We start from the raw sequence: 27,991 nt of genomic DNA, 5'->3' as shown, positions 1-27,991 counted from the left end.
AAAGCCACCAAGCCCTTCGGTGCCTGCTTCTGGGGTGTATTAAAGCTGGGTTTGGGAATATCCAATGCACAGTCATGCTCTTGCTTTCCTATCCCCAATATTTTCAGAAATGCAAATAATGCCATGAAAATCCAGGCTGGGATATGCAAGCTGCTTTAATAATTAATTTATTAAGTGGCAGTCAGCCACATTGCTCTGTAAACCTATTTTATTCAATAAAATCCAAGTATTTTTTGTTTAACATTAACATGTTCCGTTATCTGAAAGCGAGAGACCTATATGAAGAGATGTTCTGGCCTGGCTTTTTGTAGATTTTTTTAACATTTAAACATGCAGGAAGGGCACCTTACTGAAATAGAAGGCATTCAGTCATTAAACTTTCTGCTGCTAAGCTGTTGCAGCTGACTAGGTCAAACCTACAGTGGTTTCTTCTTCCTCATCTTGTGTTCTGAGAAGCTGTGGAGCCTGCAAGAACGTCTGACAGACAAAACCTCAGGTAAATAAATCGGAAGGTTTTGTAAGTAAGAGCTTCAGCTGCTTCTTCACACTCTGAGGAGGTTCTCATGCATTAATGCACTCAGTAAAGTTTTGTGAGGTGCTGAGGAGGATACTCCTCTATTCCTGGATAAAGCTAGTGGAGCCTGGAGCTGGCAGCATCACTATTGTTCAGTAACTGTGTGCACCAATAATTTAAAAAACAAAAGGAATAGGCTGCTTTCTCAGAAGTGAGTAGTAAATCTCATCATGACCGTAAAAAAAATGGCAATTTCTGATGTGTAATATTTTCATTGCTTCAGAATGAATCAGTGCAAAGTGAGGTAACATGTGCACCCCGTCACTGAGGCCTTAGGGAGCATTACACCAGGCGCCGTCTTTTAGAATCTCTCTCCATGTCTTCGTTTGGAGAGTCTCCGTTGCATCCCAAGGGAGACACCATGTTCAGCAGAGGGTCTTCAGATGCCCCACCAAACAGAGACAGCAGCAAGGCCACTCCATAGCCAGTAGCGCGTTCCCCCTAGAAACAAGTTGTTGCACTTCAGATTTTAATATCACTTTTGTACCAGGCTCATCTGTACTCTTTTTCAAGCAGATTACAAGTGGCAGAGAGAATGCTCAACTGCAAGTCGGTCTAAGAAACCTTGGGGTGGGATTTTCAAAAGCACTTAGTGGAGTTAGATGTTCAACTCTTACTAAGATGGAGGGGATTTGGGAGCCTAACTCTGAGCTGCTTTTGAAAAAATCTCATCCTTGATGCAGCTCAGACTGTAATGTGCAGCATTTGGCATGAGAACCCTGGAAAAGCAAGCAATATTTTTGCACACAGGCATTTCTGGTGGCTCTGACAACAGAAAATCCCATGCACAAAGGAGAAAACAAAGAATCCCACTGGTATTTTAAAGTGCAGGAATCTAGAAATATGGATGCTGAAAACACAGAAACCCCAGTTTACTCTCCAATAACAAAAATGCATAAAGCAGGGATGCCCTTAGAACAATCTTCAACAAAGGAACAACCTCATCCTTGAAAATTACCTACATCTGGATACCCAGCTCCTCTCTCCACTCTATGTCTTACATCTACACTGCAGTCAGGAGCTGCAATCAGGATATCTTCAGACAAGAGAGGTTTTTCTCCTTAGGAGCAAGCACCTTGGAGGACAAACAAGCACACTTACCGCATGAACAGGGGCAGCAATGTCTATATGGACCCATACTCCAGGCCAATCAAAGCCAATGTGAGAAGCAATAAAAAGTCCAGCACAGGAGCTTGGAGTATTATCCCGGTCCTGCACAAAGAGTAAAGATTTGATTTTGCAACATACTGTTTTTAAGAATTAACTGTTTCACTCAAGAACAACTCCTAACAATGACTTCACATTACTTAGCACCATGGAAAACAATTCACAAAGCCAGACCTCACTGTGAAGAATGACAGTGCAGTACTCATGCCTGGGAGGGGGAGACAGCCAAAAATGTAATGCAGAAAACCTTGTTAGGCCACTTCCAACCCCATCTCACTTTGGCCCTTGTGAAATAGGATGCACTGTGAAGTCAGTACAATCACTACAGCTGAGAAGAGCAGCTGTTTGCAAGTCAGTATTAGGCAAGTTTCCTGCCTTGCCTTTAGCCATACATCTAAAGGGTCAAAGCACATCTGAGAAGCCTTTATCCATGTAGTCAGGCCCAGAAAAATGCTTAATACATAAGGAACTAAAATAAAATAACACATAAATAAGCCTACCGCCACAGAGTTCTTCATGTCGGCTACAGCAGAGGTAAATTCACTGAAATGGAGTTCAGGGCAGTACACAAGAGGATGGACCAGGTCTCCACAGTTCCTGCCAGCTTTAACACATGCCCTTTCCCACTCTTCACTGTTGGTAAGGATGGCAGCATGGTATTTCCCTGTGGCAATTCCCTAGTGGGGAATAAGACATGATCCAGTACCAATAATATAGTTCAGTCTCCAATCTTTTGCTCTCTACTTCATACTAACTAGGTTGCATGGCTAAGCCCAGCTATCAAGAACCACGTAATTTCCTCTTTTTCTTTGTTTATTGGTTAACCCAGCCACGAATGCTCTCTCATGAATACAACCACCCCGCTATTTGGGTCAGTCACAAGTAACGTGGCCATTTTGAATGCTGGAACCACATCTATTGGAAGGATTAATTCCCCTGATGTCTGCTGTTAGGTCCTGGATTTAACTCAGGGCTTGGAAGCCACTGAGCATTAGAGTTCTCCAAACAGGTAACTGGCTGACAAACACAGGACATTTTTAGAGAGACTCTTTTACATTGATTTGGGCAAAGAGGGTCCTGGAAACCCATTTTGTTTCTCTAAATTAAAACTCCCCAGCTAATGAGGTGTGATCACAGGATCACCTGCCCACCCCTATCATCTTCTATGAAATAATGATATGCAAAAAGAGGTTAGTCCATTATGGTTTTTTCCTCTTGTATTAATATGATATACAGTGGGTTACATGCACTCTAAATTACATAACAGCCTGTGTAAATCAGGGCATGGCCAAGTATCTACCTGTAGGCCCTCACCCATGCCTTCTGTTAGTAGAAATGAGTACACCTCCGCTAACTCTGAAGAGGCCTGGCTGATTTACACCCGAAGAAGGCCTGGTCTACAAATCTATCTAGCACAATCTTTCAGCTCTTGCAGTGGCTAAAAAATATTTGTACCTTGCAATATCTGTGCTCAGCCTATTACGGTTGCACTAAGTTCTCCAATTCATCTTATGGAAAGGAAAGTATAATACTCACAATACTACTAATACCTCAGCATTTCAATCATCTAAAAATCCCTTCAGGCCTACGAAAAAGGCTCAAGTTTAAGTTCCCTAGGCGGAACTATAGATGCCAACATCTTCACCACCTTTAATAGCTGCTTTTTGCTGAGGCTTCACCAGGAATGGAACCAGACTTGGCAAACTGAAAACTGTTTTAATTATGGGTTGTAGGTCATCTAAGGATAAAACTACAAAATTGAAAACTACAAATATTACTTGACTATATACATCAGTTTCAAATGCATCTGAAGATACATCACTTCGAGTCAGTTGTATATGATATATGAAGCCCAAAAGCATGGGCATCTTGCTTGAGTAATGGAGCTATAATGGTACATGCTGGAGAAGTACACTGCATTTCCTTCAGTGGCTGGCCCATGTACTGGGCCACAACCTACTGTTGCTACAGTTAACTGAATTGTGTTTTTAGTTCACTTTGTGAAGACCTGTGACTTGTAACTGAAGTATTCCCCTGCTAACCTACAGGGATAGCATATGGGCTTTCATGCTACACAGACTATCAAAAAGTTGTTCTTCCACAAGCCCTGCTGTTTGGTTCACAACTACCTGAGCTCCAGTGAGAGTGGCCATATCTAGGATGATATCAGCTCCAAGGTCCTTGCATGCATAGGCTACTCCATCAGCCAACACCAGCCTGCCCTCTGCATCAGTGTTGTTGATTTCCACAGTTCTAGGAAGAAGGCAGAACTTTTCACATTTGATTTTGTATTCAGATAAACCATCTAATTTCTCAGATGCTTGTGAAGCTTATTAGTCCATTCTGCCCTCCCCCCACCACCCTACAAATAAGATAAAACGCTTTTAAGCCTTGAGTGGAAATGTCCCTGTTTTCAGTCAAAACTGTGAGAATCTCAAAGCAACATCAGCCGAGAATGACCATACCAGGTATTTATATTAATGGTGTTTGTTATTTGTACTGAATTAATTCCTAAAAAGCCTTGCCATGTAAAAGAACTCCACTGACTCAAGCTCAAAAAAAAAAAAAAAAAAGAACAAAAACCTAGTCTTGCTCTGAAGAACTTTCAATCTAAGTAAATGGGTTCCTACATGAGTTGTCTGAATGATATGATTATGAAGCAATTTAAATTAATGAGTAAGACAAGGCACTCCTAAACAATTCTGTAAAAGGGACAGATGCAATCTTACTTTCCCGAGTAAAGGACATGGATGTCATCAGGTCTTGTTGCATTTGGTCCAACAGAATTCTCAGCCAAGCAGAAAACAGCATGAAGATTGTCTTTAAAGCCCTGCAACAAAAACAGGAGAGAAATGCAAGTCAATATAACATAAAAGATCTTGTTCATTGGGATTGACACCAGTGAGGAAATACAACTCAGAAGCAATAAAAAGAATGTATGTTATGACATGGTAAATCTGTGAGCAGTGGCTTCTAACCTGAAGCTGAGACCTAGAGCTATGAAAAGAGCTTAAAAGATAAATAAAATGATAGCTTCTGAGTTTTCAGTGGAAAGACAGTAAGAAGCCTAGCAGAAGCAGTGCATACCTAGAAGCTGCCATGCGTCTAAAACAGGGCAGGGTAGGAAAGCCAAAACACCTTTGCCAGTTGAACAAGTCAGTAACGCAATCTTGTTCTCTCTGGCGAGGTATATCAGAATTGAAACTTTCTCTCTCCCCAGTACGTGTGCATCTGTAACGTTATTCTTCAAATGAAATCATTTGTGCATTTTTAACAGGCTCCACTAAGGACAACAGAGACCTGATCCAAAGCCCACAGAATTCAAAAGGTAATTTTCAATTGATTGTGATGGGCTTTAGATCAGGTCCCTGCTGAGTACAAAACACTTGAATCAGAATATTCCTATCTAAACTACAGCACTGTGGATTTTCATCAGCATACTACCAAAGACATTCAACTATGGAACCAACCCTAATGAAGGCTCAAAACGCAGAGACTGGGAACATCTGGGCCAACATTTCTAACCCCTCAATCATCTAGAGCCACAAATGAAAGATCCAACTCTCTCAGACAACAAATGCTTTCAACTTAATAAATTACAAAGACCTGTGTCAGTATGCTACACATTCATGGACTGACTTTTTCTCCGATCCTTATTTTCCTATTCCTTTCCGTTACATTTATTTAACCTCAAATAACATTGATTAGTACAATTTGGGGTCATTTACTAATTTGCTCCTCTCCCTATCATTTCCTGAAATTTTGGGGGAAGCATTAGCACAGGAGGAGAGGGTAAACCATAAAAGTTGATCTAAAGTCTTTGGTGAGCTGTGAGTCATTTGAAGAGGAACCTAAGAAAGCCACTGACCCACTGAGCAAAGCCTGAATTATATCAGTAGTCTCTCCCTAGATGGCACTCTAATTCCACAGCCTTTTAGAAAGCCTGCTATTGAGAAATTGGCTGGAAGATGCTGAAGAAGGCAACCTTAAGACACAGAATGTGCATACACTTCACACATCCCCTCCCATTCTGTAACTGCCTGTCCCAGGGTCTCCCAAGCCTCAAGCTCTGAGATCAGGTAATGCAAGAGACAAGGTACTGAACTACCTAGATCACCAGTCTGAGAAAAAAAGGAAGACCAAACAGTTCCCCACATTTAAGCACGCCCACCACCAAAAGAACTGCTACCTTCCTATTTTGCTATGAGCCCAGCAGCACTTTCTGGAGAGCTGGGAAATAATGCCTATTTTTCTGCCCCCTGCTTCTCTCTCTACTTCTTCTTAAATCCCTCTTCCTTCTGGCTTCTCACAAAGAGCCTGTTGTTTAGAGAGAGGAAGCAAGGAGGAGAGAGAATTTATATTCCCACTCAGGAGTTTCATTCAGCAGTGGCAAAGTTTTACTAGGGGTCAGGTTCATTAGGAATCTTCTGATAAATCTCATCTGCTAAAGAAATCAGGACCTGCTGAATTAGTTCACCCTCTAAAGTCCTAAGGGCTAAACAAAGAGTAAGTGAAGTTATTGAAAACTAACATAAAAATGGACAGCAGTGAGGAACCATAAATTAACCTCACACTGGGGGCACACTGGGCCAGATGACAGAAAACAGTAGGAGACATTGTGCCTTCTAGAATTCCTTGCTACATACTTGGTTTGTGATATCCTGCCCCCACTCTGTTCAAATCTGCTTCCAGCTGCACGTTACACAGATAATGCTCCACAGGTTATAACCCTTTCACATCCAATATGGCTGTTATCACCAAGGCACAGAGCTTGAGTCATAATACGCTGCTGGGAAACAGGAATTTGGCATCTGACCATCTCCTGGACCAGCCTTCTGACAGACTATACATTAATCCACAGAAGTGAATGTTCTTTGAACCTTGGACACTGCTGGGAGGCAGGGGCTGCTCCGTCAGCAAGACTGGATTTATGGTGAGAACTGGATCTCTCTGGCACTGCATTTTTTTTTTTTTTTTTTAGAGAGTAGTTCACAATACTCCAAGGTTTGGCTTTATGCAAGGTCTCCTTCCACCTTTTGACCACAGCAATAAATCAATAGCCAGGACCACAATTTGCTGCTTTGCTGTTTCCCCACCAAATGTTATGAGAACTAGGTTGGGATTCAGGACACTGACAGGTACATGAAGTCTATTTTCCCAGTACTCGTAACAGAAATCTCTGTTTGCTAAATACACAGGAACCTCAAAAATCCCTCATCCATGATAGCCAATTCACTACCCATCCACCAGGCAGAAAGAAAAGCAATGCTGGAGCGGTGCTGTGTAATGCTGGCACAAAGAGTGAAATCAATGAAGGTCCCAGGATAAGATAATAGTTAGTTATATAGGCTACAATCCAGGAAAGCATCTTTGCTTAGGGACTGTGCTCAAGCAAAGCCCTGTGTTGAGGCCACGTAACAAACATTAATTCCCAGTATTTAATCAACATCTTTCCCCAATTTTCTGAAAGGCCACTGACAGTCAATTAGAACTCAGGTAACATACCCTGGACAAGACTGCCTCTCCTCAGCAACACTAATCTAACTCATACTAACAGTTTACTCACTTGCTTTACAGTGGCTTTGAAGGCACCCAAAATAGCAGCTGCTCCACCACAGTCTCGTTTCATGCCAGGCATAGTAGTCTATTTGAATAAAGATGGATAGAAAGATTCAAAACAAGACAGGAAAGTTTTGGTTGCATTTCCTTTTAACGCTCACACTCTGTTGCAATCTTTGTCTCTTGAACACTCATCTCCAATACACCCCATGTCACACAGGCTGTTTGAGCTATGAGGTTCCACACTGAATTAAATCACTTTTCTAAGACATTAACTGAGCTCTGCACCTCACACTTTCAGGATGAATAAGGTAGCAATGCTGCCACTAAAGTGTTTAAAATGTGTAGCTCATGGTTTTCTGCTGTGAAACTTATACAATGTGACTTGGATATGGGATGAGCCAAACTCCATATTTTGAAGATCGTTAAGCTTCCTGACATTATTTTCACCTGCCTTCTACTAGAACTTGCCTTGGGGCTAGAAAACTTCAAATTTCTTCTGCTACTTCATTTAAAAAAATAAAATGGGCTGATGCCAATGGAATTCTTTCCATTGATTTGGCCAGGATTAAACCATATGTTCAGAGATTAAGGCGAAATACTTTAGGAATAATGACTAGCTAATACCTGCTTAGCAACATGTTCCCAGAAATTAATTTGCCCTTCACCTTGAGACAGAGCTCAACTCCAAAAACCCTCTACATCCCCTTTCTGATGAAATTCTTATATTCATTTAAATCTCATTACAGTGAAATGCCAGATCTTCTCTCCTTTACATACCTTCCCCTTAATGCTGAGGCCTCCAGTGTCATACACAATACCTTTGCCAACCCATGCAATGTTCTGTGTAGCACCTTCTGGGGTGTGGCTGAGAACTGCTAATGCAGGGGGATGCACAGCTGCTTTGCCAACTCCATAGATGCCTGGAAAAGAAAGATTAAAAACTCCATTTGGTGGTGAAATGTAGGAGAAGATGTCTGATTCACTGTCCTGTCCCTGTTCAGACCCCCTTGGGAATTTTAGGACTATAAATTGTTCTCAATCTGCATAAGCAAAAAAACTGTAAGAGTTGGTACCACACTGCAATAAACTGTAAGGCAGTGCTCCCAAACTGTGGGTCGCAACCCCAAATGGGGTCACATCAGCAGATGGGGTCGTGATAAATGTCTTCCCTGAGATTTCTGTGCCCACAGCAGGGTGCGGGGCTGCAACCGGACTGGACCAGCTCTGGGCAGGAGATGTCTCTGCAGCCCAGTGGGTGGGATCCATTGTGGGAGGGAGAGCCGTACCATCATGGCTGTCAAGGTGAGGCATGGCAGCAGCAGTGGCGGCGGAGCTGTACCCACATGCGGGGGGGCAGGGGGCGACTCAGCTTGGCAGCCACAGCAGCACAGCATGGTATTCCCTCCCTCCTGCACTGGGTCCTGCTCACAGGGCAGTGGAGCCCCTAGGGAGAAGGCAGCAGAGTGGGGAGACCCAAGGCTGCAGCCCACATCCTTCACCCCAAACCACAGGCTCTGCTCCGACAGTGCCCACAGGGGAGAGGGGAGGGGAAGCCGGGCTCTGCACTCAGCTTCGGCCACAGTAGCTGCTGCCTCCTGCAGGTGGCAGCCAGGGCTTGGACACTGCTGAAGGGAGCAGGGGGCTGTAGGTGGGGAGTGAGGGGCCATGCTGAAGAAATGGGGTCATAAATGGGGTCACGGTGAGGAAAAGTTTAGGAAGCACAGCTGTACGGTGCACTCTAAGCAAGACATACCTCCAAATCCTCTCTCTTTCAACTCTTCATCACGGATAATAGTTGGAACAATCCCAAGATCCTTGCCAACTTTTTTGATTTCCTTTAAGGTTCATTATCATAAAAAAGATAAAGTAAATCCATATTCACTACACTATGCTCATGTCTCTGTATAGTTAAAGACATGCTCACATGCAAATTTTTGCTGGGAGTAAAATCACAAAGCATTTAATATTATGGTCTTGACACTGATCTTCCTATAGTTAATTCCACTGACTTCCACGGAGAGCCCTCTGATTTACAGCACCAGGCCATCTGAGTCTGGCTTTTAAACTGTGCTAGGTGACAGATGCTTTTAAGCAGAAAGGGCAGCTGGTCACCTGCACTGGACCACAATAAAATATAGGATGAGAGTACATGCTCTGGACAGCTTTTCAGGTCTCTATATTTGAACACATAGCAATTTTCACTTCCAATTTTCAGATACATGTGGTCATGGTAAGAGAGTAGTTTTCCCCCTTTCACAGACTGGACACTGTAATGCAAAATGGCTGAGGGCCTCATCTGCAGAAATCAATGAAAAGTAAATTAATATGAACTGAGAGCATCCAATGAAGACCTCATTGTACAAGATCACAGAACAAACCAGGGGCTCAGACAACAATTCTGATATTGGTTCCCTGGCTTAACAAAAGACAGCTGAGCCTCAACCAGCTTCCTGGAATGTCCATCACCGCTGACACTGCATATGATTTAGCTAATAAGAGGCCAAAATTTATCCTTGATTATTACATTGAGAAAAAGAGACTTGTAAACAAGCTGGTCTACTGAAAGGTACAAGTACCAACCTCCAAGAAGTTATCTGTGTTCATCTCATTGCAAGGGGTGTCTACAATCCGAGCAGCCAGCCTCACTCCTTCTGTAGCACTTGCCAAACACTAGAAATAGAACAAGGTGGGGGGGACAGGGAAATGGTGTGGTTTCTGTACAGAAGAAGGGTGGAATCTAAAGGTACAAGATGTGGATTCCCTTGAAGTGCTCTAATTTGCAACTGCAGCAGCTGCACAATACAAAGAGATGCCAGACCACACAACCAGCTTCATACATTTCTTATGTGTCCCTTATTTTTATGGTGCTTCAATTTCTAAGGAAACTGAATTCCTTCTCAGAGTGCTTTGCTGGAGCAGTTCAATGATCTCTCTCACTGTCCCAATGAATAACCACACAATACAACTTAAGCCCATGAATGCCATGGGGGAGATATGAAGCTGATTCAGACTGTCTGAATCAGATAAACCATGGGCTGTTTAAGCTGGGAGCCTGTGGAGGTTAGCTATTCCATAGGAAGGGAGACTAGTGTTTACATGTGGTAGAATTAATGGCTTCAATAGATAATGCTTTCTTTTGTGATAAATGCGGCCTTTGGCAAAGGTTGCATTTTTAGGTGCTATGTACATGCCTCAGTCTCCCCTTCTTTCTGTATCTTGTAACACTCTGGGGTTAATCTCTACCTCTGACTAAGTAAAGTCAGACCCGGATAAACAGAGCTTGAGACTGAACTGCTGTAAAATGTCTACCGTACGATGGTTATAGCTAATGATTGAAGGAAGAAGGCCTTTGAGGAAGATGACAATAGAAGCTGCACTGATGAGATATTAACTTTTAACAACTGGGAACCAAAGGGCCCAGTTGGAATAGAAAGATGAGCAGTGAGGAAACTGCTATTTGTATGACCTTGCAGTCCAGCATGAGGGAGGACACACAAAGACAGAGTAAAGGTGGATTTCAGGGAAACCTCCCATATGGTCCAATTAACTTAAAAATGCTGGTTTGTTTTGGAACAGAAGCATGCTTTCCTGCAATCCCCTCGTGCTTCAATGATTCCCTTTAATGGACTGATAAACTCAGTTAGTTCAGACTGGCTTGTGGGGCCACAGAGAAAAAGAAAGCATATAATTCTCACAGGGCAAGTGCTCTGAGTTGAAGAAGCCAGGTGATTCATCCTTATAAAGAAGTGGTGTCTGACAGTGTCTGCAAGGGGTACTTAGAGAGCCTGACTAAAGGTAGACTCAGAAGATGATAAACCCCTGACAGCCCCCAAATTAAACTGATATGGGCACTGCAGGTGTGGTGCAGAATATGGCAGTCTTCCCAGTGAACAGTGCCTCCCAGGGAAAGCATGTGACATCTGTGCTCCGGGATCAGCACCAGCTGTCTGGGTTGAATTTACGGGGTGAAATCCTAACCCTCAGTGAAGTCAGTGGGATTGACACTGACCTTAGGGGAAGGACAGGACAGAATTTTAGCCTAGCTGTTTGTTTTAAATCCCAAAGCCTTAAGTGGCATGAGGCCTGCCTACCTAACAGGGTCCATTTTTAATACTGACTGCTTATCTTTTGGTTTGAGGGCAAGAAGCTGATGGTTGGGTTCTGCGACATAACTTTATGGAGATGCCTTGAACTTAAGACAGTTGAAATATATACAGTCACCCCTTTTATGCTAGCATTTCTAACTGGAAGGAATGTCACTCAGGGACAGTTTCTCCTTTGTCAGTCTGTGCCTCTTTAGTTTTATTACAGCCTAAACCATACCTGTGGGATCTTTCAATCTCCCCAGCCCTTGAATCAGTTGGGTTAGTTTCAATCTGTATTAAAATATTAAAACCTGAAGCACATAATAGGAGATTGTCTTAATGTTTATAACAGCAAGGCTTAAAAGAACTGTTCAGGAAGAACTTTGAATTCTAATGATCCATTACACTTTGGACACCCAGTTGATAAGGAGTTCATGTCCACCCAATAACCACGACTCACTAGTCCAAGTGCATCACTACACTTCTGACTCAAAGATGGCTAACTCAGATGACTTTACAGTTTAACTTTATAAAAGGAAATTCATGTTGCGTAACAAACTCTTGGCTCATTCAAACTTGGATTATTTCCCCAGCATTTCATTTCTAGCTACAAATTTTATCAAGGGAGTAAAAGGCAGCAGGTATATGACATCAGATAAAAATATGAAAGGCCAAATTCTGATTCCAGAATGTGCAGTTCCCAGTTTCTTCAATGATACATATGTGCAGTGTCAGGGACAGAATTTGGACCCCATTAAGACAAAACTCCCCCAACTTCCTTTTGGAAGTAAATTCATCTACCTGACTAGGTGCAATATTAGACTGTTTGACCATTAAATATTTTGAAAGTGAAATCATTGAGACACCCATTGTACAAGGCAGGGTGAAAATGTGCATCTGATTTCTGAACATGATCTTCAGGAGTATGTCCATGCCAAGAAAGGAGCACAGTAGACAGCACTTCAGTGAATTCCAGCATGTCTAACCCACAGGGCTACATGCCAGTGCTACAACTCCTTTACAATCATTTTGGGGTACAGTGTAGTGTTTCACTGACTCCACAGCACCATCTGGAGGTGGTTCAGACATGCTGTAGGAGTCAATGCAGTTATATCTTCATGATCAGACTCACAGGTGCCTAAACTATATTAAATGGTCTAGGGTCACTTATATTCGGTGCAGTAGATATTTCAGACACCAAATGGTCATTCATACCAGTGTGCAACAGTTCTGCAAGAACCACGGTTGCCCTACAGAGGGAACAAAGGAAGCTGGTGATCAACGGGAAAGCTAGGAACTTACTTTAAGTGTTGCCACTTCTATTGGCCCATTGTTCTGCCCAACCAGGAAAAACTCCACTGTTACTGTTTTCTTCTCAGTGCGTCTAGAGATGCTGGATCGATGGGTGAAGAGTGGGAAAGCCCTGGCTAGTGCACAAGCTGAGGCAAAGACCTCAGATCGCTCACAAACCATCTGAAATACAAGCAAGAAAACACATGGTCATCAAGTGCCAGAGCTGTTTGGAACCGGATTTAAAGGAATCTCTTATCCTAGCTGGGAGTGCCATGGGGAGAAAGGGAAGAGAGTGTAGGTATGGTTTCCATACAGACTGTGATTGGTTTAACTACTTCATGTAGCACTGATGCAGTTACACTTGTATCGGTACCTTTCATAAGATATTAGGGGCTGGAAGGGACTTCATGAGATCATCTTTCGTGATATCCCCACATGGAAATGGAGTAAGCTTTACTGCCAAACCATGAGGAACCTTTATGCAGGTACAACTATGTCCACACTAGAGGAGCTGTACTGTTTTAACCATCTTAGTGTACAAGAGTTAACTCTAGGGAAGAGACTTAACAACTGCAACTGGTATCCAAACTAACTTTAAGTGAGGCATGTTGTAGATAGCCCATACAGTCTACTTGGAGAAAAATCTGATTATTGACAACTGTTCAGAGGAAAAAACCCCAAACCCGAAATTCAAACTGGTCTGTAAGAGATTTTTGTCAAATTAAAAATCCAGAGTTTATCTACTCACAGAAGATGCCTTAGTTAACTAAGCCTTTGTCCAGGCAAGGTGTGACATTAGGTTCCATTAACTAACATACTTTAAAAGTCTAATGTAGACAAGGCACATGTCCTTCAACAAATCCTAAAGTCCCTGTCAGTGACAAGCTGACGGTTGTATTCATTTAAGATGTGAGCAGGGTGCTAATGTTATAGCTTAAATCCTAGTCAGGAAGAAGTTGCGATACTGGTTCTCTGTGTGTGGACCCTTCTCCTGAATGAACAGTGTCCCCATAATCCCATATATGATTAGCTAAAGTCTGCTAAAGAAAAATCATAAATAAAACATGTAGATATGTGCCTCTAAAACACATATCTAACACACACATTAAACAGTTAGTTAAAACACACATTTAACTAAATTCAGAACCAATTTAGTTAAACTGGTGCTCAAACTGTGCATAGACTAGCCCTTATACTTTGGTTTTGTCTACACTGGAAAGCTGTATTACTTCCTCTACTAAAAGAGTTATATTGGTTCAATAGCTTTGGCTTAATTTCCTGTAAAACAAGATAACTGTGTTCCTACTATGATTTTTACCGCTATAACCATTTCAGAAAAGAAAGAAAAAAAATTACCTCTAGCCTAACAAATACTGCTAAGATTTTAAAGTACAGAATACGTTCTCTCTACAAATCACATACTCTCAAATACAAGGACAGTCCTCCCTTGGCTTTTTACCAAATGCACTTCCTAAATGCCACTTACAACAATACATCTGTTGACACCTCCTGGAAGACAGCTGCGAACCAGGCGGGTGATGAACTGAGCTGCAGAGGGGCTATTGTGTCTGCTAACCCTGGAAGGTAGAGCAGCCACCGTGGCATAATTCAGGTAGAGAGGACAGCTGTCGGTAGGGTTGGGATTCAGCGTGTTTAAGGCAGCTTGCCATATCTGAGGAAAGAGAAAGAAACTGAAAACTGCAATCTGTAGTGCACTTTTCTATCAGTTCCACATACCTGTAATAATAACATTTTGGTGTCAAAAAGCTTAGATCCAGTAGGCCCAGGTAGGCAAACTTGTTTGTTAATCAGGAAGATAAATTACTTTCCATCACAAACACATCTCTGCTCCTTTCCCTCAGGCTCTATGAATTACATTCAATCCCAAATTCAAACACGAAGACAGGCTAATCTGTGTGACGGCTGCTTCAAAGCCGTTTTTAATTACAACAGTTTTAAAAGAAATAAAGAGCCAGTTTGATTTCTTAGCACCAAATTTGTAGTCATTTCACATGGCCAGTTAATGAAGTACGAGCAAAGTGCTAATCCTTTACAAGAGAAAGGGTCTGTCACCGTGCTGCCAAGTGCTGTCACACAAAATGTTTCTGATTTTTCTCTTAAGTTAAAAAAAAAAAAAGGAATTAAGAAAATAAGAACTGCCATGGATTGCGTCAGACCATGGGTCCCTCTGTGACACAAGACTGGGCGAGAGGCAGTGCAGATGCTGACAGGCGTAGCGAACTGGGTCTGACCAGGGTTTCCCTGCTCCACCGTCCCCACTTGCAGCCTCCAGCATGTGTCTGGGGAGTTTTAATTTTGAAGCCGGAGCCCTCGCTCCCGTGCTCGATAGCGACAGATGCTCCTTTCCTCCAAGGATTTCTCCGTTTCCTTTTTGAACCTGGCCGAGCCATCGGCTTCGGCAGTACCCGGTGGCCACGAGCTCTGAGCTCAAATAGATTTCATAGATGTTAGGGCTGGAAGGGACCTCGGCGGGTCACTGAGTCCAGCCCCCGGCCCCCGGGGCAGGAAGTCAGCTAGGGGCAAAGGATCCCAGCAACATAAACGTCCAAATACTTCTTAAAAGAGCCCAGAGTAGGTGCCTGAACCACCCCCGGAAGGGAGCCTATTCCAGGCTGGGGGGGGCTGGTGGCCTCAGGTCAACGAACAGCTTGGGAACAGGCCCCGGTCTGCACGCGCCACGCAGGGGCCACACGGGACCTTTCGCCCTTCGCGGGAATACGGAGGAGCAGGGCGGGGGAGAGGCCGAGCCTGATTTACACCCACAGCCCGCTGTCCCCGCGTGGGCCCTGCTGCCACGACAGACAGCTCCGTGTGCGACGAGCCATCTTCGGGTCGCGGCGAGGCCGGGCCCCGCGCGAAGTGGCGCGCGGGCTGCTCCCCGCCTCGCTCCCACAGGCGGGGCCGGGCCCCTCGCTCGCTCGCTCCGCGGCCTGGGCCCGAGGCGGCCCCGGCCCCGGCCTCACCTCCTCGCTGACCCGCGGCTGGAGCTTGCCGCGCAGCTGGGCCCAGGGCAGGCGGTGCAGGTTGTGCAGCTGGCCCAGCACGAGCAGCGGGCGGCTCTGCGGGTCCGCCTCGCCTGCGCCCGCCACGAACTCCAGCTGCACGTTCGCCATCTTCCCCCGGCCCCGCCCCGCCCCCGGATGTGACGTCCGCCGCCGCGCGGGGGGGACCCCCGATAGGGTCGTACGTACACAGAGCGGGGGGTGACCCCCCAGCATGATATACACAGGGCGTGACTTTAACACACGCACACACGGCATGACTGTCACACACCTACAGGACTATACACACACACACAGGGCATCACTCCCCCCCGCGCATGACTGATGCACACAAAGAGCATCGCCCCCCCAGCATGACTTACACAGGGCGTGGCTTTCACCCCCCCAGCATGACTCATACACGCAAAGAGCATCATGCACTCACATGCCCACACTGCATAACTCTCACATATGGACTAACATGCGCGCACACACGGCACAACTGAGAGAGATGGGACAGAACTTTCACACATATTACCGCCTTGAGCATGACTAACACGTGCACACACCCACCCAGCATAAGTAATACACACACATAAAGGACATCACACATGTGTACCCCCCATGACTTACACAGGGCATGGCTTTCACCCCCACCAACATGACTAATACACGCACAGGGCATTATACACACAGCTGGCATGACCAATACACACACACATCCCCGTGACTTACACAGGACAGGACTGTCTCTCTCTCTCTCTCACACACACACACACACTCTCTCTCTCTGCATAACTTTCACATATGTACCAACACACAACTGACAGACACAAGACATAACTTTGACACATACTAACACCTTGAGCATGACTAACGTGTACACACACACACACACACACAGAGGAGTTGTAACCTGGTGACTTACACAGTAGAAACCAACAATTCAGAGACATGGGGGAAAAAACCCTGGACTGTCAAGTTATGCAAACCAGGAGGTCACCTCCTGGGCCCACTCCCCAGCAAGTCCATTGCCCCAGATTTTGGGAGCGCTGTAGCAGCTGCCCTCCGTCTACCTTTAAGACCTTGATCAACTTTTGCAGGGGCCTGAGTTTTCCTTCCCCGGCAGGGCTTTCAATACCCAGTAGCAGAGAGAAACACTGCTTTTGAAAGCATGAATTTGTTACTAAATTAGATGCAGAAAGGGTTGAATGTTCCCCTTTGCATTCATAAACTGCAAGTATTAGACCTGAACTCCCTTTGTGGAAGGAGCAGGCCCAGAATGGGGATATCGCCAAGGCAAGCTGAGATGCAGCCTGTGGAGTTATTAATGAGAACAATGTTTTCTAAACTCCACCTCTAATAGTAAACTGAAATATGTTTATTTTAAACCCACCAGGCTGTATTTTCATTTCTGCATGCTTGCCAAACAGCTCCTATTAATGTAAGGGCAGCAGGGAATGGACACATGATAATCTACAAATATGTGAGGGATCTAAACTTCAAAGAGGGGGTGGATTTATTTATGGTGGCAAAACGGAATGCTAGCAAGAGCAATGGGAAGACATTTGAAAAGGAGAAATTTAGGCTAAATTCCAGGAAAAACTTCCTTACAGTAAGATCTTATTAAACCGTGGTACTTTCCAAGGGAACCAGTGGAAGCCTCCCTGCTTGAAACAATTAAAAATCAGTCTGAATAAGGCAATTTTAATCCTGAGTATATCGATCAGCTGAGCATTAAAAAGATCCTAACAGTCCCTGAAAGCAGTGACTCTTGCTTGTCTGTATATTTTATTAAGATTGCTTGACCAGGATTAGGAACTAGAAAATGCATCACAGAGAACAATCCTACATTGTCAGGGAACAACCCAGGCAGGACACAGGTTTCATCTTTAGCTTTTGTGATGCTATCTCACTAAGCCTGAGAACACATTCTGCTCTGGCTTCAGTTCTGTGCAAATAAACCTGGACTTTCAGTGGAAAGAAATGTAAGAGACAGCAGGTATGGTAGCATGTTGCATTTAGATGTGCAAAGACCAATAGCTGGAAAATAAGCATCATCTCATCTAAATGCTGCTGGTGCAGGGCTATTAAAGTTAAGCCTACAATGTTTCCGAGCTCTATAGGTAAGATGTGGAATGGGCTCAAAGCACTACTCCTCACCTAGGGCCTGCTTCTACATTCATGGACTACACCGGTGTGGGATCAGGTTTCTAATCAAGGCACTGGACTTGCTGAGAAAGTCTAATTTCCCTTTCTAAACCTTATCTGCACTATGGACATTTCCTAAAATTTTTCCACTGCTGCTAGCAGCAATGCATTTGCAATGATGCTGAGAATGACGGGGTCTGAGCAGAGACCAATTTTCTGCGGTCACAGTAGTTTTTAACCCCATGATGGTTAAAAGTGTTTCTTGCATCAGGCCATCAGTAGAGTTGTGTGACTTCTTGCACTTCAACATACAGAAACACTGACTTGGTTCTTTATTTTAAGAAGGTGTTTATTTTATAAATCAAAGTTTTGACAAACTATCTGGGAACAGACATTATTTAGAGACATTCAATCAAGAAAATATTTCTGTGAATATGGAAAACGTTGAAAAACCACTATTCAAAATAAGAAATAAGTTATCTCCATGTATATCAATCAGCTGCGCATTAAAAAGAAGATCCTAACAGTCCCTGAAAGCAGTGACTCTTGCTTGTCTGTATATTTTATTAAAATCACCTGACCAGGACACCGTGATGGATAAACAGAAGAGATCCCAGGTTTGCAAACCCTCTGGAATGTACATATCTTACATTCAACTGAGTTCAGAAATTGGCCTGAAAATATAATTTACGTTTAATGGCAGATTTCTTGACCCACACGCCCTCAAACGCTGCAATTCCTCTGATTACAAATGAACAGATTACATACACATACAATCCCAGCAGCTTTCTACAGCCACCTCATAAAGTTTTATATTGATCAAGATCTATTCAGATGCCTTGTGCGCTAGAAGATGCACCCTGTGGAGTAGCTGCATGAGCATCTCTTTGAAGATGAAACAGCAGTTGGCTTTTTAGTTGAAGACAGATTTAACTAAATTTTCTTTAGGGAAAAAAAAAAATCACAATTCCAATTTTAGGTCGCATCTCATTTTGTAGCTTGCTATAAAAGGATGTAGTGAAAAACAAGACTGTGAAAAAAGCAAAAGAGAACAACCCTCCCCCCCGCCAACAACTTCAAAACAGAATACACACAGCAAGGGGTTAAATAGTTCAGTTCCGTATAACCTAAATTAATGCAGTCTAAGAAATTCTTCTGTCCCTCAGGTCCCAAGACCTGCCAGATGGGTGAATACTTCAGTTGAGCATGGTAGAGACTGCCTTTCAAACTCATCATACCCTACGGACATTCGCTTATAATACTTGGTAGTTTTTGAACTTATAACAAAAAAACGCATTTCAGCAAGCGTCACTGGTACTTTAATGTAATTTGGGCATTTGTTTTTGTAAGATGGTTTGTATTTTAGTGAAGAACTTCAGTACAAGCCAAGAGGTCTGCAGACTACCAATGTATTCATTACAGGTAGGCAAAGTCATGGATTTGTAAAGAACATTTATATAACAATTTTATTCTACTGGCCCTTGCAGGTGTCTCTCTCAGTTAAATGGCTTTCCACATCAACAGCCAAATCCTATACCCTCTCACATGGCAGATTCTAAACACAAAACGGTTCCACTGGAAAAGGGGAGGGATCCAACATGAAGAAGTCATGCTAGAGGACATACCCCACATGCCAGGGAATATTTTTAACTGATTACTTCTGCAGTGTCTTGCAGAGAGGTGGTTAAGAGCAGGACAGCACCATGGCCACTGGGTTAACGTGACCATGTTGATGTGTTACCTCTGGGTACGCACACCAGCATCTGCTCAGCTCACCAGCTAGACTGCCTGTGCTGGTGTTCATATGTTAATAAATATCAAGAATAAAATAGTGAAGTTTAGACACCTGAAAAGATTTAGGAAATAAAATCCTCCCACACCCAGGGATCCTTCCCTCATAAAGACATCAGCACCATAACCAATATTTTTAACAATTTCTTGCTCATCCAGTAATGTCATGTGAGACACTGCAGCTGGCTTTAAACTCTCAAATGCATTAAAGTGTGCCTGTGTCTTTAAAATGTTCTAATTCTGTCTCGTTACGGCACTGCTATTGTTGCACGAGATTGGGCATTAGAGCACTTCTTTGCAAAGAGAGTCTTGTCTTCGTGGCTTTCATCTAAATTTGGAGGAAAGATGAAATACAAACACAAAATTCTTTTTCTTTAGCAAACATCTGTGTAAGTATTTGTTTTATTATAAATATGTAAGAAAAATGAATAGTAATTGATCAATTAAGTTGGAAGTGTTTTATTACTTCTTTGAATTCATTAGCTATGATAAATCATCAAAAGCACTGGTCAAGACAGAAATAAATAACATCATCTCATGTTAGAGAGAAAGTTGCAAATACAGCATATTAAATTATAGCTATGTGCTGCTTCACACCATACGATGCAGACAGCAGTAATGCAATAAGGACACAGTAGTTTTAGTCACAATCATCAAAAAGGCTATGCCAACACAGGGGAGTTGCACACCAGCCACAAGACTGAACATGGTATTCTTTCTTTTACAGTTTGTCATGTGAGTTTTAGTGAAGGGTTTGGACTGGCAATCCCCGGAGACCAAAGTATTCTTCAGCCAGAGAACAAGTTCAGCGGCAACAGTAGCAATACAAGGATTCCCACATTGCTCCACCTCTCAAAGGCCAATGGGACTGGACTGTCTGCTAAGACTTGCCAAATGAGCCAAGATGTGAAACTGGACCGTCATTAATTCCACACGGGCCATGAAGCATCCATCAGATGAAATCAGCTAAATACTGGTAATCATTCTGAGAAAATTTACACACCTGGAGATAAAAGGCTCCATATGCTCTAGCACCTATTCAAAAAACCACCAGGTCACCCAACAAGTTACTTAAACGGTATCAAATATCAGCCATGCTCTCTACATCAAGCATTCTCTATACTTGAACTCAGCCCAAGGTACAAGGCATTTGGATGCTGGGACAATTTAATAATCAAGGATTTTTGCCTGCAGTTATCCTGAAGATTTGTGTAATGTGTAACTCCAGGCAATTTTGGTGCCACATACAGGCAAGTGATTGGTTCAGAACTCTACCCACTGCACTTTGTACAAGATGGGTCTCCTTGCAAAAAGCCAGTCACAAAACATAAAACAGCCTCCGCACTATTACTGCCCTACTGTTATGTATTTGATTCATAAAGGACAATGAGGGATTCTCCAAAAGCAGGAAAACCATTCATAAGACTTGAAAGTCAGCTCAAAAGAAAAGCACTCTCAGCTGGCTAAAGTGCTATCCAGCTAAAGAAAAACCCACCGTAGGGACAACTGTTAGGTGTGCTCCAATATACCTTCTGTTTTTCATGAATAAAACACTACTGTGGCCAATTCTTATAAAGAATATATGTCTGCGACGTTAATCACAGCTCGTTAGTCAGGGGAACACAGAACATGCTTTTCTTAGCAATCCTTGCCATCAGTATGAATGCAGTCTGTCATACACAACAAGGGGAGACAAAAATGACACTGATGGATCCCAGCAAGTACAGACCCTCTAACTACTCTTAATACCTCAAGATCTTTTCAGACCAAGGAAAGTCTGTAAAGTAAAATGATTTTAAAAGGAGCCACAACCTAATCATGTCTTTGTACTCTTTTCTAACCAACACGTCTGTTTCTGGAGTGAATCAAAGAAGATCCACATATGCCATCCAAGTCCTCATCATTACTAATGAAAGTAGGAGTCTGTTCAATTTACAGGATACAAGCTGGGAGATCAGTACATGATTAAGTATCGAGAACTCCCATCCAGCATGCATAACACTCAAATGACATATGGACCTAAGTTTTAGGGGCTTTGAGTACAGTGTCACTGTAAGTATATGGAAAACACTGCATAAGTCAGAACAGCAAGTAACAAAACAAACAACAGCCCCCTAGAGGAAACAAATTAAAAATATTAAGGCAAGGGCCCTAAAATTGCATAACACTTCATGACCATATTAAATTTTGGAATACTCCACTGCTCAGAATTTTTCTACATCCTCTTCCATAGCCTACAACAAACTACCACTGCAGAAACAGGGCAAACTCAAAGTGCCTCGGTGGTCTGACACATGCCTACAGCAGCAGGCTTTGGGTCATGGCCAACACTCCACCCAAAACTTTCCTAATGCCTGGCTAAAAGAGGACAAAAGATATATATATCAAAATTCTGCTAGGAACAATGGCTGTAATAGATACTGTAGCACTAGGTAAATACACCTTTTTATGTATTTAGGTTAAGGGGATAGATAGGATACTGGGCAGTATTGGGGGTAGTGTAAATTAATGTTTAGTGCTACCTGCATGTAAGGAATCAAACAGTCCAGCATCCACTATTGTAGGATAATTGGACATGCCAAATATAGAGGAAGATAAGGGAGGGGGAGGGGGGCGGGCAGGAAGAATTCCTTTCTATTTCAGATGTAGCTCAAGCATTATTTCAGTGCAACTGGCTGAGCTTAAAAATAACACCAAAACACTGCAATAAGAAAAAACATTGTACATGATTCTTTTGAGGAGAAACAGCTTTCCTCTTGTTACTCAGGCTTAAGAAGTTCTTTAATGAGCTAAACGCATTAATAGACACCAATGATTAAGTCCTGTTATTTACACTTTAAGTATCACTCTGATCCTTGTACGCATTATCTAAATTAAGATAATTTTTTTTATTAGTCCATCCAATTATTTTTAAAAAATAGGGAGGAAAGTAAGTGGAATCAAACAGTTAGAATGTTGTGCATTTTAAGGCATTTTGTCTTGAAGTCATAGTTTTTGGTACTAAATCCCGTAAAACTGTCATTGTTTAAAAACCTAAAAAATGGCCGCACAGGACTACAGAGAACAGTACATTTTTTTGCACATAGTAAAATACAAATTATTGTACGTTCCTGTAAATGTCTTCTCTTACTTTCGGCATTTTTTAAATACTCCAGCATGTTCTAAATACAGCTGGATGGAGAACTGGATGACTGATTTTGGTAGCATTATTGTAGGCCCTGACATTTTCCATTCAAGTTTTACAAATGCCTCTCGTATCACAGAAGAATATACTGTGAAAAGAGTTCTACTGAAACATTGCACAGATTTTGTACCACTAGGGCTTATACATTCAAAAGGCAACTTTCAGGAGTGCAGGTCCATCCATTCACATTGGGGAAGAAAAAAAAAAAAAAAAATCACATACACACTAAAATAAAGTCATAAAAGTGTCACCTAGTGGGACTTTACACCAATGAGAACAACAATAAGGACAATTACTATAACAAACAAAATTAAAATGACAAGCATCTTCCGATTCTTCTTTTGATATTGCTCAGCCTATAAACACAAAAGAAAGGTAGTTAAGTACTTTAATTCTGAAAACATGCAAAAGGACAGTATGGCATGACCCTCATTTATCACCTACCTCAAGTTACTGTTTACTATTACTGTTACAATTAAAATTTGGCACATCTCAACGTAAAGCAAATTGCACCCACAAAATTAACTCAAATGAGTACTATTAGTAGATGCCTAACTTGGCACAGATGTATTTACAACTATGCACTGAAACTTTATTTATCTAACAGATTCATTCATTCAGAAGGCTTCATGTCAGAGGATTTAACTTCATGATGATTGTACAAGACTGCTGTTTTTATCCCTGGGAAGGTGCTATAAGAAATGGGGTACAATATGCATTATTATTTTTCATAAGAATGGAAGCTCATCTGAAAGTGAAATTATGTTTAAAAATATCCACATGTGAAAACTGTAGATGGAGATCAGCCAACTGGATATGCAAGTACATCTGAGTAGTAAAGGCTGGTAAAAAATTACTTTAACTTTTGATTTTTCATATTATAAAAAGTTATTCGTTGAAGGAAATTAAAAATGTACAAAAACCTTCACTTTGAAATTAGGTTCATTTTAATTTGGTTTCAACTGGAATTGAACAGTTTTTATCTGATTTTTGGTTTTCTTTCCCCCTTTCTGCCCTTCCTTTTCCCAGAGGGCTAAATAGATGATAACAGGAGACAAAGGGAGAAACTTCCCAAAATTTAAGTCAAAATCGAAAAAAAATTGTTCCAGTTTGTTTAATAAAAAGATGAAAAGCAAAGCAGTCCAAAGAAAATGAAAGTTCTTTTTTCCCTTTGGGCCTAACGATTTTGACAAGGTTCACTAAAGCATTTTTGCATGCAGTTAACTGATGGGTGCCATAGAGGATGGAAATCTGGCTTTTTAGGCATTTCAAAACAACAACTTAGATAACAATTCTGTTATGAAAGAGGAATAATTAATATCATCCAGCTTTCAGTGTAATTTAGGACAGATCAATGTCTATAAAAAGTGCTTTCTGGACAAGTTGAAACAGCTTTGCTTATTAAAGCAGAAAAGGTAATTGACTTTTTTTTTTTTTTTTTTACACAAAGAAAACAACAGTATTATTAAAACCAGCAGGGATGTGTTTCACGTGACCTTTCTGATCAGTGAGTCTCTCCCATGACAGATTAGAAAATTCATATTAAATAGCTTGGCTGCAGCCCACACGTACTGAAAACAGCCAGCATAAAATGCCAATTGCACCAAAGTTCCATGCTCTAATCAATGAGCAAAAGGGAACCTGCTGAGAGCTAAGACTGATCCTATTTCATTCTGGAGCATTTGCTTATTTCTAGTCCATTTTATACATTGTTTTAAAGAAATGCTTATGAGAAGATCAAAATGGTCACCAATTCATATTTACATACAATATATAAAAACAACCTTGCAAGCAATGTATTATACTCTTCTTAAATGGGTTTTTAATTCTGACACCATAAACAAGTTTGCAATACACTCTGTTTCCAAAACATAATGGTCCACTGCAGTTGAGGTTTCAGCTTGAACCACTCATTCCATTTTGTTTCCAAGCAATGCAAAGACTGAACTGAATTGAAAAAACAAAACACTGTTTTAAAAAAGCCTAAATAAGACTCTGGCATAGTCTGCTGCCAAGTTCAAACTTTTCAGTTACTCCAAAACCACAATGTTCAGAGCAGAAACAGAAGGTTGGCCTTAAATCCAAATAAATACAGTAGAATGAGGGAAGACTCCTACAGCCAGTTTCAAACTAAGCACTGCCAATATACTAAAGTCAGGACTTTCCCAGACTTGGGTATGTGAAGTGAGGTATATCAAGCCATAAGGTATCTAGTTAACCCACTTGATTTTTCAGGAGCGGTAGGCACAAACTCCCACTGAGGTTAGTGGGAGTTAGATACAGGTCAGAACTCAAATGATCAAGCCACTGCTTTGATGCTCAAATATGGATGTAGAAGCTTAAAGCCAGGAATCACATGTAAAAATGCTACCCAGGAAAGCTGCAACTACAGTTGGATCAGAGGCAAGAACAGACGAAATCGCTACAGAATGCCACAGAACAACTACCACGTGCGACAGAAAAAGAAAAAAAAAAAGACGCCTGCTATTTTTCATGTCGGCATAGCCTTTGATGGCTGTTAAGAATAGAAAGGATGCAGCATCTTAAATACCTTTTCAGCTTACCTTATGCAGCTGTTTCAGGCCCTCCTCAGTTTTCATACATGACTGTTCAACATTGTAGTCAATTCTATCCAGAACCGTTCCCTAAATAAAACAGGCAGAATAAGCACTGACAAGAGACAAGTAAATACTATAAAATGAGCATCAAGCAATGAGAAACAAACAGATTTTACAGGAGAAAGCTGATGGATTATGCAGCAAGCTATGCATTTTTTAAAAGAAAGAATGGTCAAAAACAATGTTTTCTTTAAAGAAGCGCTTGGCTTAAATAATGCTATTGTCAAAGACTTCAAATTGCATGTGTTAGCAGGGATCAATTCAGGGTTTAATACAGAACCAGCTATTTGGAAAGAACAGAGGACGTTTTCCAACCTAACTTGTTTCATGATCCTGGGAAGCAGTGATATTTTCTTGGTTGCTTGTCTCACCTCAAATTCCTTGTGCCAGGGATAAGAACAGAAAGCAAGGGACAGCCAAACTCCTAAGCAACACCAGGCGCTCCACTAATTACCAAAATGAGGAGCTGTCAAACCCCTGCAGAACTCACTTGTCTCAGCAGAATTGGAAAAGATCAGACATGCTTTCTTTCTTGGAGAATTACAGCAATATTACATACAGTAATATTACTCATAAAAATACATTAACATGATTATTGAAGCTGCAGAGCTGAGCAAATATAAGCATTACCTAATTTGAGGAGCCCAATTTGAGATGCTTGGACCTGATTTTTCACAGTACTTACCATTACATAGCACTTTACATGCTTAAAGCATAACTCTCATGAACTTCAATTGCAACTTCAATTCAGCACTTCTGTCAATCAGAATCCAAGATCTCAAGTTGGGTATGAAGAAGACAAGCACTCCATTAGTCATTAACTATAGAAGTCTGATTTAAAGATACTTGGCTATCTGTGGCAGAGTTAAGGATAAGATTCAGTTTTCTGGGGTGACATTCGCTTGCCTTAAACACGGCGCCTTCCCCTTCGCAAACCCCTATCACACTCACTATACGCTTCCATCTTTTGCAACAAATTAAGCATGGATCTTTACTACACAACTCTGATTCAAGTCCAGAGCAAATCCATCCTGTGGGCTAAATGAAGCAGGAGTGTTGTGGACAAAAACAGCAAGTGATCACATGATTAAAAGACCATGTTGTAATGCATATGCATAAAGGAGCTCATTAGGGATTGAATTCAAGTTGCACTCTTGAGGGTTCGATTTTGCAATCTTTGACCATGGTCTTGTACTAGTTTCCTGTATGTTATTTTTAAGTTAAAATAACGCCCCCCCCAAAAAAATAAACCCCCCAAAACGAACTATAACACTCAAGCAATTGCGTTATATGGATAATACTAATATCCACAGGGGCATCAGAAGGGCTAGAATCTTTAAATCCAACATACACGTATCTAAGCTAAAAGAGTAACTGAAAATAGTAGTAGATTGTCATCCTCTATGCAGACCAGCACAAGACAGGGATGTGAAACGCACTTTGCTAGCGGGTTTCACAAGGTTTCCTGATGGCAGAGGAATGGTGAGATTTGGAACTGGAAACACTGCAGGTTCTGAAGTGGAGTGTGCTCTTGTACTCACCTACCTTAAGTCCGATTCCTCTCTGTGCAGCCTGAAGCAACCAAAAGCTGCAAATGCTGAAATTCTTAGGTAAATTCAGTACAGAAAGATACCCAATGAAAGCAACTTCAGCCCAAACTATTAGGGCATTTGTACACATGCTTGTGCCACACCACTGAAGGTGTTTTAGTTCAAAAGTGCACCGCCGCCATTTTCTCAGTGATGACGTACATTTTGCCATTTATACAAATGTGTGTGATGCAGCACTGGGCAAAGCAGAGCAGCTTGCACGCAGAGCAGATAAATGCATCTGTATAAATGCCGTTAAAGTTTGGCAACGTTATAAAAGCAACTGAAAACAGGTTTTTATAATGGAAAACACAGGCAATCTTAATAAGAGGCATTACCCTACGATCAGTACTTTTACTGTGGGTTTATGTACCTGTTCGACTATCATTGCTCCGAGGTCCCTAAATATTTCGTTGAGATCAGAAATTGACTGTACAACCTGTCGAATTTCTCGTTCCCGTTCTTCCACCATTAATGTATTTTGTTCCACCAATACTAACTGGTCATCTGTAAACCCCTGCAGAAATGTAAGATTTAAAATGATAAAATAAAAGTAACATGAAATGCTGGTAACAATATGAAAAAAGAAAATCACAGTGCTAGATCCCTTTGGAACTCTCATAATGGCAAAATCTGTTAAGAAAAATCTTAGTGTACAAACTGTACCTTAAATAGGTAATAGAAATGTAGGGTTGCCACAAAAAATGATATAAAGCATCATCCATTTAGAGATCTTTCTAAGACAGTCAATTTAGTGTCTGAAAGCAAGTTTGTATGCATGCATAAAACCAAGAAACTGGAAAAAATACTAAATAGCAGTAGTTATGCACTACCTACTAAATGCTTGGTGGTACAGAAGATCTCATACAAACGTAGGAAGTTTCATAGTTTCATCGTTTCTAGAGTCGGAAGGGACCTGAGCAGATCATCTAGTCCGACCCCCTGCCATGGCAGGAAAGAGTACTGGGGTCAAAC

At 41.9% G+C, this 27,991-nt stretch overlaps 2 protein-coding genes across 5 annotated transcripts in view; both read right to left on the bottom strand.

Moving 5' to 3' along the window:
- Nucleotides 1-137: 137 nt before the first annotated feature.
- NPEPL1 (aminopeptidase-like 1) lies at nt 138-15,833 on the bottom strand. The gene is made up of 12 exons (XM_019548196.1): nt 15,666-15,833; nt 14,168-14,353; nt 12,691-12,861; nt 9,884-9,973; nt 9,057-9,138; nt 8,081-8,223; nt 7,308-7,385; nt 4,471-4,571; nt 3,871-3,994; nt 2,242-2,418; nt 1,676-1,786; nt 138-1,015 (listed from the first exon to the last, which is right to left on the bottom strand). The coding sequence occupies exons 1-12, from the start codon at nt 15,813-15,815 to the stop codon at nt 857-859; spliced, it is 1,572 nt and encodes a 523-aa protein (XP_019403741.1). The 5' UTR covers nt 15,816-15,833; the 3' UTR covers nt 138-856.
- A 4,176-nt stretch (nt 15,834-20,009) lies between these two features.
- The window catches only part of STX16 (syntaxin 16), a 20,678-nt gene continuing 12,696 nt past the window's right edge, over nt 20,010-27,991 (bottom strand). For all 4 annotated transcript variants that reach the window (XM_019548187.1, XM_019548188.1, XM_019548189.1 and 1 more), the window contains 3 exons: nt 27,390-27,533; nt 25,374-25,454; nt 20,010-23,165 (listed from right to left, as the gene is read on the bottom strand). In XM_019548187.1, the coding sequence (XP_019403732.1) occupies nt 23,061-23,165; nt 25,374-25,454; nt 27,390-27,533 (330 nt within the window). In that variant the 3' untranslated portion in view covers nt 20,010-23,060. The remainder of the gene's footprint in view (nt 23,166-25,373; nt 25,455-27,389; nt 27,534-27,991) is intronic.

Source organism: Crocodylus porosus, unplaced genomic scaffold (genome assembly GCF_001723895.1).
Source record: "Crocodylus porosus isolate Cpor-Errol unplaced genomic scaffold, CroPor_comp1, whole genome shotgun sequence".
NCBI classification, from domain to species: domain Eukaryota; kingdom Metazoa; phylum Chordata; order Crocodylia; family Crocodylidae; genus Crocodylus; species Crocodylus porosus.
This window is presented reverse-complemented; position numbering and strand designations above follow the sequence as displayed.